This window comes from Mycena indigotica (assembly GCF_014461135.1).
Source record: "Mycena indigotica strain 171206Taipei chromosome Unknown Mind.scaff0016, whole genome shotgun sequence".
Lineage (NCBI taxonomy): Eukaryota > Fungi > Basidiomycota > Agaricomycetes > Agaricales > Mycenaceae > Mycena > Mycena indigotica.
The window spans coordinates 884,435-896,673 of NW_023503015.1; the positions used below are offsets into that span (position 1 = coordinate 884,435).

At 50.6% G+C, this 12,239-nt stretch overlaps 4 protein-coding genes across 4 annotated transcripts; 1 reads left to right on the top strand and 3 right to left on the bottom strand.

The window, feature by feature from the left end:
* Positions 1-4,479, bottom strand: MIND_01362600 (DNA-mis-repair domain-containing protein; the record flags this gene model as incomplete). The annotated part of the gene is made up of 24 exons (XM_037370055.1): positions 1-192; positions 243-380; positions 430-558; positions 612-713; positions 760-842; positions 890-1,087; positions 1,134-1,188; positions 1,247-1,259; positions 1,311-1,369; positions 1,422-1,495; positions 1,755-2,145; positions 2,192-2,348; positions 2,394-2,508; positions 2,556-2,774; positions 2,826-2,943; positions 2,987-3,140; positions 3,187-3,280; positions 3,326-3,578; positions 3,624-3,758; positions 3,807-3,900; positions 3,949-4,030; positions 4,079-4,169; positions 4,222-4,359; positions 4,408-4,479. The coding sequence occupies 24 exons, from the start codon at positions 4,477-4,479 to the stop codon at positions 1-3; spliced, it is 3,156 nt and encodes a 1,051-aa protein (XP_037213611.1).
* A 154-nt stretch (positions 4,480-4,633) lies between these two features.
* On the bottom strand, positions 4,634-5,987 carry MIND_01362700 (uncharacterized protein; the record flags this gene model as incomplete). The annotated part of the gene is made up of 5 exons (XM_037370056.1): positions 4,634-4,810; positions 4,861-5,445; positions 5,499-5,780; positions 5,888-5,902; positions 5,949-5,987. The coding sequence occupies 5 exons, from the start codon at positions 5,985-5,987 to the stop codon at positions 4,634-4,636; spliced, it is 1,098 nt and encodes a 365-aa protein (XP_037213612.1).
* A 1,082-nt stretch (positions 5,988-7,069) lies between these two features.
* Positions 7,070-9,968, top strand: MIND_01362800 (Non-specific serine/threonine protein kinase; the record flags this gene model as incomplete). Its single annotated transcript, XM_037370057.1, has 5 exons — positions 7,070-7,456; positions 7,520-7,603; positions 7,651-7,758; positions 7,806-9,895; positions 9,947-9,968. The coding sequence occupies 5 exons, from the start codon at positions 7,070-7,072 to the stop codon at positions 9,966-9,968; spliced, it is 2,691 nt and encodes an 896-aa protein (XP_037213613.1).
* Positions 9,969-10,404: 436 nt separating this feature from the next.
* On the bottom strand, positions 10,405-11,966 carry MIND_01362900 (uncharacterized protein; the record flags this gene model as incomplete). The annotated part of the gene is made up of 9 exons (XM_037370058.1): positions 10,405-10,755; positions 10,809-10,988; positions 11,041-11,071; positions 11,122-11,212; positions 11,259-11,273; positions 11,336-11,410; positions 11,460-11,606; positions 11,650-11,773; positions 11,826-11,966. 9 exons carry the CDS (start codon positions 11,964-11,966, stop codon positions 10,405-10,407), a joined length of 1,155 nt encoding a protein of 384 aa, XP_037213614.1.
* Between the last annotated feature and the right edge of the window lie 273 nt (positions 11,967-12,239).

The window sequence follows — 12,239 nt, forward strand, 5'->3', positions numbered from 1 at the left end:
CTATACCAACTCTGCTTTATCCTCGACTGTAGGAGGTGCCAGCGTGTCAACCGAATATTCCGATACTCTCGTCTCCACTGCTCTCGTTGACGCACTTGTGGCACGGCTCGCTCGTTGTCCCGTTGACACAGTGAGAGGAAGGGTGGTGCGGTTATCCAAACCATGGACAATCTCCGCCCGAGAGTTCAGGATCTTCAAGGCAAGTCAGACCTCCGTCTTTATGAGCAAGATTTTACACGAACCACCATGATGCTGTTCGTGTATACTTTGGTAAGCCAAAGACAGACACTCAGGTGGTATTGATTTCCGTCGAATGACACAAATAGAGCAAGGACGATTGCGGCCGCGATAGCACAGAGCAGGCCCGTTTCAACGCTTGTCTAGATAGATTATATAAGATGCATTAGGAAAGAACACCGACTTCCCAACCTTGATTACACGCGAAATGCTTGCATCAAGCCTGCGGTTGAAGCCCGGTTCAGGCTTCATTTTGCGGAGATAGTATGTCGTCCCAACGACAATTGTGAGATCAGAGAGGGCTGTCGCACTGAGCCAAACCTAAGGCTACGGGTGAGCATCGTATGTTGTGCTGCCCAGAAGATATCACGTACAACAGGTGGTTGCAAGTAGTTAAAAACAAGACGCGAAAAACGACCAGCCCGGGCGATTTGGACACCAGACCAAATTCCAAAAGCTAACTGAACCGCAGTGACCTGCCGCGTGGTTAGAGAGTGAATATCTCCCGAGAATTCAATGTACAAGGCAAATTATGACAGGGACAAGGAGCCGGCGAGAAAGAACGCGAATGCGACGGGCAAAGAAGAGCTGACAAACACTCGCAACTGAACAAAAAGGTGAGCTTTTTGTGGTAAAACTGGAAGAAACTGACTCAGAGAGCCCAATACGGGGACACTGAACCAAGCCATTCGGACTTCATCCAGAATGTATGGCTGGCCCCAGTGGATAGCAAGAGAGACCATCGAGTCGCTTGTGTCTCCGAACGTTTGGAGGAGATCCAGAAGAAACACGAAGGCGACAATAAGCTTGGTGGATCGCGCGTCTTTTGGGAAAGCATGGTAATAAATGACTGCTGTGGCTTTAGACGATAGCATTTCATGATGGGGAGGACTTGCAAACTTGAACAACGAGCGTCCCGAGCAATGCCCAGTTCAAAACCGTGCCAATAAACTGCCGATATAACGTCGAATTAGAGGAGAAAACATCACTTTTGAGTATTGGAACCTACCAAAGGAGTGGTTCTAAAAGATAGACGTTAGTTTCACGCGGTGCGGAATATATGAACCCCATACAACTTGCTGATATTTGGGACGCTCATAGAACCAGCAACTTTGAACTCGAAATGTAGCCACTACTGGGAAGAGATTGTTGCCTTTATACTCCATGAAAGTCCCAAGGCCCACCGTGACTGAGGCCAAGCAAGATACCAATGGTCGTCGGAGCGGCTTGCCGTACTCAGGCTTTGCCCTGTTCCGATCTCGAAAACAAGGGGAGGAAGGTTGTCTCAGCCACCGCATCGCTGCCTAGCGGGAAAAGGTTGTCAAGGCATGAGATCGGGTTGCATCCAACGCGCTAGTTAGTTTGAAGGGAAAAAGTTTGCACGAGCACGTGACACGTCCACGAGAAAACTCACAACCCGAATGGGGCTCTGTCTTCCTGGACTTTCGAGGGTTACATCTTGTCAGTCCATATGTAGTCTCAACACCGTTCAAAAACTTTATACAACTCCGGCAAACTTGCAATCTGGACAACATCCCGATCCAGCAAACTCTTCGGTGCAGCAAAATATCGTCTGAGTGCAGGAAAGAGTATGTGCTGAATCTGCCAGCGCTCTGCCTTGTCCTGTGCTTGCCCCGCTTCGTCTATCATTGAGCTATCATCTCGGCAGAGTGGTCCAGGCACGTAGAAATATGCCAACTCGCGGAGAAAAGTCTCGAAACAGTCCTTTTCAGTGGACCAGTTGACCTGCGGACCCAGCCGCATAAGCAGGGCGGGCAGCTTATCAAGATTGGGCGTGTACTCCCGAAGGATGAGTGGGAGGCTTTCGAGTTGCCCCGAGGAGGTTATCTGCATGGAGAAATACTCGGAAAGCATTTCTCTGCGGGAAATAAGTGTCTCGGTGATTCGCTGCGAACGAGTCATCAATAGGAATAATGTTTCCTCCGTCTCGTACCTCTACGATTTCGGGCTTGGACAGTCCGCTCTCCTCTGTCGTCTCTTCCAGCTCGACAGCGATTTCAATTAACTTGTGGATGGAGGGCGGGGGTTGGAGTTTCAGACGACTGAAGTTACCGAATTGTCGGAGTCCCAGTTGATAAAATAACTCTTCGCTGAATGCATGTGAGGCGATCGGTCAACAAACGAGAACAACCTACGCAAGAGACCCATGATTGACAAGGTACAACTTGGTCGCATATTGAATCAACGACAGACACCTGTAGGAATCGACGATGCCCACAAAAGTGTGCTTTTCCAGAATTTCTGAAAGCTCTACCGAGGGTTTTAGGGAAAATTAACAAGGCCTGAGCGAGACCGACGTTTATGTTTACCCTTGACTACCGATTGCCGCAAGGTTTTCACGGAAGTCAAGATGCAGTCTGACTCCTGGACCTCCCGCGGTTGCTTCACTCTGGCAGTGGATGTGGAGGATTCGCCATTTTGCATTTGAGTTGGGTTCAGGACGGGAAACATCGATTCAAGCGTGCGATCTTGTAGGGATGTCCTGACTTTGTATTGAGAAGCTGTCTTCTTCAATGCTAAACTATGGTCAGTCAAGGCAAACAGTTTTGAGGCATACACAAACGCACGGGACGGTCTTGTCTTTTCCTCGTTCTCATCCTCAACATCCTCGTCATCATCCCGAGCTCGTTCCTTCCCCTTACGTTTCTTAGTTTCTGGTTCTGCAATTCCGCCTGTCAGTAGTGTCTGCAAGCCATCAGCGCAGGCTAATCGGAAGCTACTGACAGACCTGATACTCAAATACTCTTGATTGACTCTGAGCCGCCAACGCCCTTTGCATCTGACTTGCGATCTGGTCCGTAATTTCCTCTTCGTTCAAGAAATGGACTTCTTTCTTGGTCGGATGAACATTGACATCGACATCCCGCGGGTTTATCTGCAGACTGACATCAGTGTCAGCTGGTTCCACCTCCATGCAAGTGGTGATACCTGAGGTATATGAAGGGAGACGAGCCTTTCGGAAGAATGCCGCTGTAGACATTTTCTAATGCTCGCTTCATTCGGAGGGATTCAACGAGTCGATCTGGCGGCTATGAGCTGCAAGATTGAAAGAAACCGAGACACCCACGATTGATAAAGAGGAGGAAGACCATTTTCTTCGAATGGTAATTGGGATTCGTGAAGTGAGTTTCAGCTAACCATGATTCTGGCCTGCTATAATCAGCATCCATGTCGACATCGTCAGTGTCTTCGTCGAGGTTTTTAGGGCCAAACTTGGCGTGCAGCAAGTCTTTTGCTATTGAGTGTCCATATACGTGGCGGATAGTCTGAGCTGTCTCTGAAGATGTCGGTATTGAAAGATCAGGTCCCGCCGAACCAGCCTAAACACTTGAGGATTACAACGCGAATGGAAAAAAAAGAGGCACCTTCTTGCACACAAAAGACACTGTGGGATTATGGACCGCATACTTGGTTATCACGTCCAGAATGCGTGCGTGCTCCTCTGACGCGCTGCGGAGCGCTGCCAAACGCGTAGGCGTGTTGTAAAAGAGGTCCTCGATCTATTGATACATCAGTCAGAGTATAGCCAGCATATGCAGTTCACTAGCTATAATGGTGGTCCCGTCATTACCAGCGCACGGCTTTGGTTCTGCTGTCTGCCCTGTTTTCCCTTCAACAAGAACGCCATCAAGGTAGTGTGCCCTGTGCTTGGTTCATTGCCAACACATAGCAAGTGTAAGCAACTCTCACTTCCATGCACACGTCTCGCTTTTCGTCTTGGTGATCACCGACAATCGCGCAACATGGGACATGGACGCAAGCGCTTCTCCGCCTGACCCAGACTAGTCAGCTAAAGAAACCATAAAGCGACCAGGCCTACGGAATCCATACGTTGCTATCTTGGACAAATCTGAGAACGTCGAAATCTTCGAGGTCGTGAATCGTTCCGCCAGGATAGGCAGGTCAGCTTTCTGTACGCACAACCCAGTCAAACGTGTCAGAGTGCCAGGGAAAGCGACGTACACGAATGCCACAGCCATTGTCTTGAATTTGAAGAAGTTTCAAACCACCCTCTTTCACGGTGACGCGAATAGTGGACGCGCCAGCATCCAGACAGTTTTCCACAAGCTCTTTCAATGCTGAGGCCGGCCTGTGTATAATCTGAGAGTCCTTTAGTAGGTGTGCATTAGAAGCCTGCGTGGCACCAACTTCACCAGCGGCAATACGATTGATGAGTGACTCTTGCAGTCGGCGAATGGGGAGAGGATCCGTTGAAGTCATGCTCTGTGACAGCGGTCACATATGGTCTCAACTCTTCAACTTAAAAGAGACTAGTACTAGACGGAAACTTTGCTGTGGACTGGATATCTTATTGCGTGGTAGGTCTAATTATACATGCATGCGGTTTACACTTCCACTACAGTCTGTTCGATGTTCAGTTAGGCTTAATACAAATCTTCAGCGCTCCACGGCTGTTCATCTTGTCGAGGGCACCCTGGTAATCTTCGAGCTTGAAGGTGTCTGTGACCATTCCCTTCACTTTCACCTTTCCGCTGTCCAAGTACGCTACGGCACGTGGGAAGCAGAATGTTTGGGAGAATGAGCCGATAATCTAAAAAATGGTGATGAACAGTGCTCGGGTTAGTCAAGTAGAGTGCGTACCCGAATCTCGTCTCCAAAGATTTTTGACGGGGGCCAATGAACCAAAGCCTTATTTTCGTAGACACCGTAAACCATCAACGTTCCTCCTCGACGGACATAGTTGATGCTCTCATTCGCAAGCTTTTCGACCCCAGTTGCCTCAACAACAACGTCAAAACCGTATGGGTTGTCCTTCTTCAGTTGCTCCCATTGCGGCCCTGGATTAGTGCGGTCAAGCTCGATGTATTCGTCTGCACAGTCAAGTTGTTTGGCGATGTCCATCTTGATTCCCTTGTTGGCAGCAATAACGATACGCGACGCGCCATTCAGCTTGAGAAGCTGAGCCAAAATAAGCCCAGTCGGACCAGCTCCAAGAAGCAGGACTTCAACGCCAACTGGCGCGGCGAGTTTGTCGAGCCCATGGATTGCACAAGCGGCAGGCTCGAGCAAAGTAGCTTCCTCATCAGAGAGGTTCTTGACTTTGTAGAGCTTGTGTTGCTTGTAGACGACGTATTCTGCAAAGCCGCCATCTTGGGTGACGCCTCGCGAGTTGAAGTTTTCACAGAGCAGAGATTGGCCCCGGCGACAGTAGAAGCAATTGTCGCACTGATCGGCGACTTAGTCTTAAGCGATGTCGTAAATTGAAGAACGGGGCTTACGGTGATACCGACGTCCGCCACACATCTCTCCCCAATCTCGAAGCCAGTCACATCCTTGCCTATCTCGACGATACTGCCAATTGCTTCGTGGCCAGGTATAAGCGGGAACTTTGATATGAACTCTCCTGTGGACGAAGCTTGAATGAGCGGAATGACTGCGAAAGAAGGAATGACTCGCCTTCGTGGATGTGGCCGTCTGCAGGTAACAATTGCTGGATCAGCGAACCCGTCAAACGGTGGGCATGACCTGCATACCAGTACCACAGACACCGCAAGCGTGTACTAGAAAAGGGAAGTAAGCAAAGGGCAGGGACGAGGCAACTTGAAGTCGACTAGCCTTTGAGAAGAACTTCGTCGTCACCGCACTTAGGGATGGGGACTTCCCTCACATCGAACTGTTTGGGCTAAAGACACGGGTCAAGGGCGGTAAACTCGCGTTGAAAATCTTACAGCGCTGTACCAAAGAGCTTTCATGGTTCCTTGCGGCATTCTTGTGGTTGTCTGGGGTTGGTGGGGTGATGGGTGGACGAAAGAAGGGTTTGCTTTAGCTAGCGATCACAGCTCAATTTATATGATTTTATCTCGTCCATCCACGTGGAAGCCGATTCAGCGTTCGAAGAGGGCTCGGCAAAACTTTGTTCTCTTCCAAAACGCGTTCCTTTTCTAACCTGCATAAAAATACTTGGAGTGACACGCTCAGGTGATTTACGCGCCCTTAAACTCCTCTCGCTGGTCGCGCTCCTTGTTTCTCCCCTCCAGCCAAACTCCTGAGTAATTTATTATCGATGCGCAATCGGGTCGGTGACGTCAAACTCCACAATGACGTCGAACTAACTCCATCGAGCCGGATGTGAGTGTTTCTTCGCACGGATTATTGAACAAGTGGTTACGGCCCGTCCTGAGCCGGTGACTTGACGTCACAGCCCATCAATGGCGTGGTCGGGCCGACTGCGCGAACACCTGAGGATGAAATACATGCACAGTAAGTACTTGACTGTAAAGTTGAAAATCTATAACCTTTGAGGGAGCTCAGGAGCGGTGTGATGTCACACATATGTTCTGCTCCTTTCTCCACTTACCGCACAACAGACGTCTCGAACGAGTCCATTTGACGGGTCAGAACGGTGTTTGCTAACCCACAGTCAATTGCTTGAGTCACCGCGTCAATAATCAAATGGGCAACATTGAACTGTTTCATCTCATGAAGAGCTCCGGAAGGAGAGGTCAAGGTTCGCTCAGACTCCAGAGCTATACAATGATATCAACCTGATTAGAATGGAACCACAGAGTTGGCCGAAAGCAACCCATTATTGTCCACATCAGTCTAATTGACGCGATAATAAACGACTGCCCTTATTTAGTCGGTTTTCGGATGCATCCGCGGGTGCGTTTTCCTCTTTTTTTTTCTCCCGTCCGATCTAAGGTTGTTTCTTTCTCCGTCCTCTTTCAGGAAACCAGAACGAGGGACAATAGTGCACGTGGATGAACACGTTCGCGACCTTCGAAGAAGTAGCACCACCTTTTCTTTCATCAGTCATCAAACAAACTAGTGGTCCGTTCCTTTGCCCTCGATGGCCCACGAAGAGCTACCAGCCTCTGCAGCTATGGCCTCTGGGTCATCGCGGGCAATGTCGGCCGCTGTCCTCTCCTCCCACCAACAACGCCCTCCCCGCCAAACAGAATCACACGAGGCCAAACAACGTTCCGCACCGCCACGACCGGATGTCTTCTCTCACCCCGCAGTCACCGCCTATGTCGCCAACCATCCCAACCGACCCATCCCTAAGTTTGGCGCGTATTATATGCTGCAGACTCTCGGCGAAGGGGAATTTGGCAAAGTCAAACTTGGAATCCATGTCAAGTATGGAGAAGAGGTCGCGGTGAAGCTCCTGCGCCGAGAAGCTGTTGAGAAGGAGTCGAGAATGGCGAAGATAGGAAGGGAGATCGAAATATTGGATGTCCGTTCCCTTTCTTTCTTCTTTTTTTTTTCCTTTTCGCAAGTTTGTTGACGCGTACTTTAGCTACTCAAACATCCCAACATCGTTCGTCTTTATGATGTCTGTGAAACGGACAAGTTCTTTGGCATCATCCTCGAATTTGCGAGTGTGCGTCGCTCTTTCTTTCCTAAGCTTCGACTGCAACAAACTTCCAGGGAGGGGAACTCTTTGACCATATCCTTGCCCATCGATATCTGCGAGAACGAGATGCCGCCAAGCTGTTTGCTCAGCTTATCTCTGGAGTGTGGTACATGCACCAGAAGGTGTGTATCTCTCCTCGACGGTTCAAATAACTGAGGGTCTTTATCAGAACATTGTGCACAGAGACCTCAAGCTGGAAAACCTTTTGCTTGACCGGAATCGCAACCTTATCATCACTGACTTTGGCTTCGCTAATCACTTCAACCGCGATAAAAACGAGTTCATGGAAACCATGTGCGGCTCACCGTGCTATGCTGCTCCCGAGCTTGTCAACGCAGAAGGAAACTACGTTGGCACCATGGCGGACGTATGGAGCTGCGGCGTTATTCTCTATGCTATGCTATCCGGATACCTCCCCTTTGACGACGACCCCACGAACCCAGAAGGCGAGGACATCAACAAACTCTACAAGTATATTGCCACAACGCCACTCACCTACCCCGAGCATATTTCAGACGACGCCTGCAGCCTACTAAGTATCATGCTGGTGCCAAATCCCTCTGGTCGCGCAGACCTTGCCACCATCATGCGACACCGTTGGTTTGCTAGCAACCTGCGGGAGGCAACTACGTTCGGGCTAACGGTAAAGGAGCTGGAGAAGCTTGCCGATGAAGGCTCTTCGCTTGGCGGACGAGCATATCGAAAAAGGAAAGATAAACCAGAAGAGAAGAAGGACAAAGATGATGAACGCCGTAGTCGCAGCAAACGGAATGACGCTCGTGAGGGTGTTGCGGCCTCGCCTTCTCGTTCACGCACCGGTGAAACAAATACATCTGGTCGTTCAGCGACAGCAAGTCCGTTACGGGAAGTTGTTGGCAGTCCTCGGCGACGGCGAGAGCCTACCGATAACGGAGACGCCCGTGAACGGACAAGACACACTATCGAAGTCGGATATCGGCAAGGAAGAGAACAGAATAGTTCTTCTCGTGGTAATACTCAAACCGGCCGCAGCACACCCACTTCTGGGGCATCGTTGCCGGCAGTTCCTGATGATGCAGAGCCCGTAGGCTCAATGTCGAATCCCGGAAGTCCGTCAAAAGACCGCCACAAACGAGGGACTCGAGCATCTGGTCATACCGCGGCCCCCAATGTCAGGACTGTCTTTCTGTCGCCCGTTGTCCCGTCTTCTTCGTTGGAGAGTACATCCGAGACTATGGAGTCTCTAGGCTCTGTGTATGTTCCTCACAATAGGGCAACCACTGAACTGCCAAACGGCGCTGCTGTAGATTTGTCAGCAAGCATTCGATCTCGTCCACTCCGGACACAGTCCGATGCAGCTCGAGATTCAGTGTCGAAAGCACAAGCTCGAGCCGGTCTTCCACCTCTTATCATCGACTCTTCCTCCTCCTCCGGTCTTGAATCTAAACCTCCTTCCACCCCATTGAATAACAGTGTTACTGGGCTGCCGATTCCTATTTCTGCGAGCCCCAGCAAACCAAACAAGGTTATGCAATGGTTCCGTCGCGGGCGACGGACAACAGTCAGTGCTGGCTTGTCGCCAGCTACACGTGACTCAGCGGCAGCATCTTCTGTTGAAGTCGCAAGTGTTCCCCACGCTCACAAGTCTCCTCCGCTGCCCCCAACGCCAACACATACCAACGCGCAGGCATCACCATTCTTGGTCATGCCGGGAACCGGCGAACATCGGCAACGGACTTCGTCTGCCGTGTCCATCACATCACTGTTCCGGCGCTCGGCCGGAGTAGCAGGCAGTAGCAAGACCTCAATGCGGGTACATCATGGTGCGGTTGACCATGAGATGATTACTGCCGGGCGACCAGCAGAAGTGATGAAGCATCTGTGGGAGGTGTTAGCCGGTATGGGCGTTGAAATTTACGTGGAGGGCGATTTCAAGTATCGGTGTACGCGGCCGGCAAAGCGCACCGGAAGAGAGCGTGATCGGCGAGAGGCCAGTGGAGGAGACACATCAGGTGTCTTCAAGGGTCTCTTGTCGCGTCGTCAGCCTTCACCAGCGCGGTCCATAGCGGAACAACAGAGCATCGTCGCTCGCTCGACGACTCCACAGCCTCCCCGACCTGATGCAGTCTACGGCTACCATTACGAAGACTCTGGCGACGAAGTCCGCTTCTCCGTAGAACTAACCAAGCTGGATCGTCTCAAGGATATGTACAGCGTGGATATTCGGAGGATGAAGGGGAATCTGAAGAGTTACAAGTTCCTTTACGATACGCTACGAGGGTCAGTTTTTTGCCACTCGTTTTTAGGTGCCTTTACTGACGTTGCTTGTAGACGAGTGGATTTGCAGACTTGACAATCTATCTATCAGCAACGCATATTTAACGCATCTAATTTACGACCCCGCATCTTTTGTGTTTATGTTTATAACTTGAACATCCAGCCACGTTGACTTTTGATTCTCTTCCGTTGTCTAGTTTTAAAATTTCGGGTGAATTCGAGGCTTGAGCTTGGCGCTTATCTGATAGGAGGATTCATTCCTCAGGCGCATCGGATGTTCATGCCGTTTGACTTGTCAACGTCAGGGTTCTGAACGGCAATATTTGGCCGAGTTCCACTGTCTGCCCCACAGAATCGTGACTCTCAAAACCAACGGATCGAAAAATCGGGTATCTGGCTCGTGTCGCATCATCCTTGCATTACGGGAAACTAGAGCGCTATCGGAGTAGGATATAAAGGTATGGAACCAACATATGCAAGGGCATAGAGTATCATCATTCACTGTCCGTGTACTAAATAGGAGAAAAAAGGCAACTCATTACGACAAGAAGACCGCAGCGAAGAAGGTTCCAACTATCGTCGCTCCTATGCTGACGACGTGAGTATTGGCTGCGTTGGTGCCAGAGGCGCTGGGGCGTGGGGCACCGCTTCCACTGGATCGGGCCGCGGGGGCCGAAGAGCCGCTTGGTGACCTGGCGCTTCCGCTTGGCGCAGCAGTGGGTGCTGATGAAGCAGCACCGCCAGCGGGGGGCGGACTGCAGGGCATTGTAGAGTGATGCGCTGGTGAAGGGCGTGCAGTTGCTGCTGGCGGGTACCTTGGGCTCGTAAGGCATGGTCTGGATGGCACCTAACTTCTCATCAGGCTAGAAAGTTTTAGTGTCAGCTGAGGCCATATCGTCGAGCAATCCACCAATACCTGAGTGTAAGTCAGCACCTGGCCATTGGAGGTGTAGATGCCCGGGAAGTCCTGATTGTCACCGGCGCAAGACTCGAAGGTGCCAGTTTTAGCGGCGTTGGGTGCGTTGTATGCGCAGCCAATACGATCAAAGATATGTTCACAGAATTTGGCGGCGTTGGGTTTGGAAGGGTCGCATGCCTTCGGATCAAGCATTAATTGTGAAATTCGGGTATTTGTCTAGGTCACTGACCTTGAGACAGAACGCATTGCCTCCCATGAAGCTAAACAAGGTCTGTTGGTAGGGTCCTATGGCGACATAATCACAACTCACTTGTGCCATTCGATCACCTGAGTGAATGCGTTTTTGTCGCTGCCCCAGGCGTTGGAATAGAGCAAACCGCCCAACGGGTTACCCCGAAGATCTGCATTATGTTGGCGGAACGAAATGTAGGGGGAACGGCAACAGACCTGCACCATGAGGGTCTGAAAAGAAGAAGAAAAATGCGTTAGTAGTGATCTGAAGACGTATCTTCAATTGGACTCACCCATCTCTCCTCCTGAGTCGGTGGTCTCGATGTTGATCAGTTTCTGATCAATGAATCCCACGACCTGAACGTAGTCTGATAGCTTTTCAGAAGACCATTGTTTTTTTTTAATTCATGAACTTACCAGGGGTTCTCATGAACTGAACGCCCTGGAGAGCGCCAGCCGGAATGAGACGTGTCCCACGGCCGGGTTTGGTGCACCAAGCGACAGCCTCGCCCTCGGTGTTGCCAATAGTACTGTCCTTCTCGGGGGGTGCCCAGAGGCAGAAGTCTGACCAATCAGTCAAGTAAAAAAGGAGGTGGTGAACACACACCGTCAATAGAGTTGATGAAGCTGGTTTGGCACTTGGATTCCGGGCCCTCAGTCGTCGAGTTGCATTGGTTGACGCCAAATTGGGCACCGCGAATGAGGTCTTTATCGGTATCTACTTGATATGGCTAGAATTCGGACCCCCATGAGCTCAGGAAAAATGTGAACAAAGCTACAGACGATCTGGGTGAATGGGATGCGCTTGTTGGCGAGCGGTGTGTCAGGGAAGGTTTTCTGCTGGCCATTGGCTTGGAGGACTAGTGTAGTTGACAAAACGAGCGCGACGCGGACGAAAGAAGAAGAAAACGAGAGAAGAGCCATTGCTGGGTCGGTGGTGGTGGTCCGGGTCAAAGAAAAGTGAGAGGAGGCGATGGCAATCCGAATTTATGGGCTAAGCACTTTGTTTTCGATCCGGTTGTTCTTGGGTCTTGTCTTTCTTGGCACGCAGCAGATTCCAAGACATATAACTTGGTGGTTTCGACGTGGTTGGAAATGACGAGGTCCCAATGGAATGTCCATTTGTTCAGACCTGGCCTTATGGATTGATTGTCGCGAGAGCTTTGGTAGGGACTTTTCCGTTAGTTTAGAAACCCC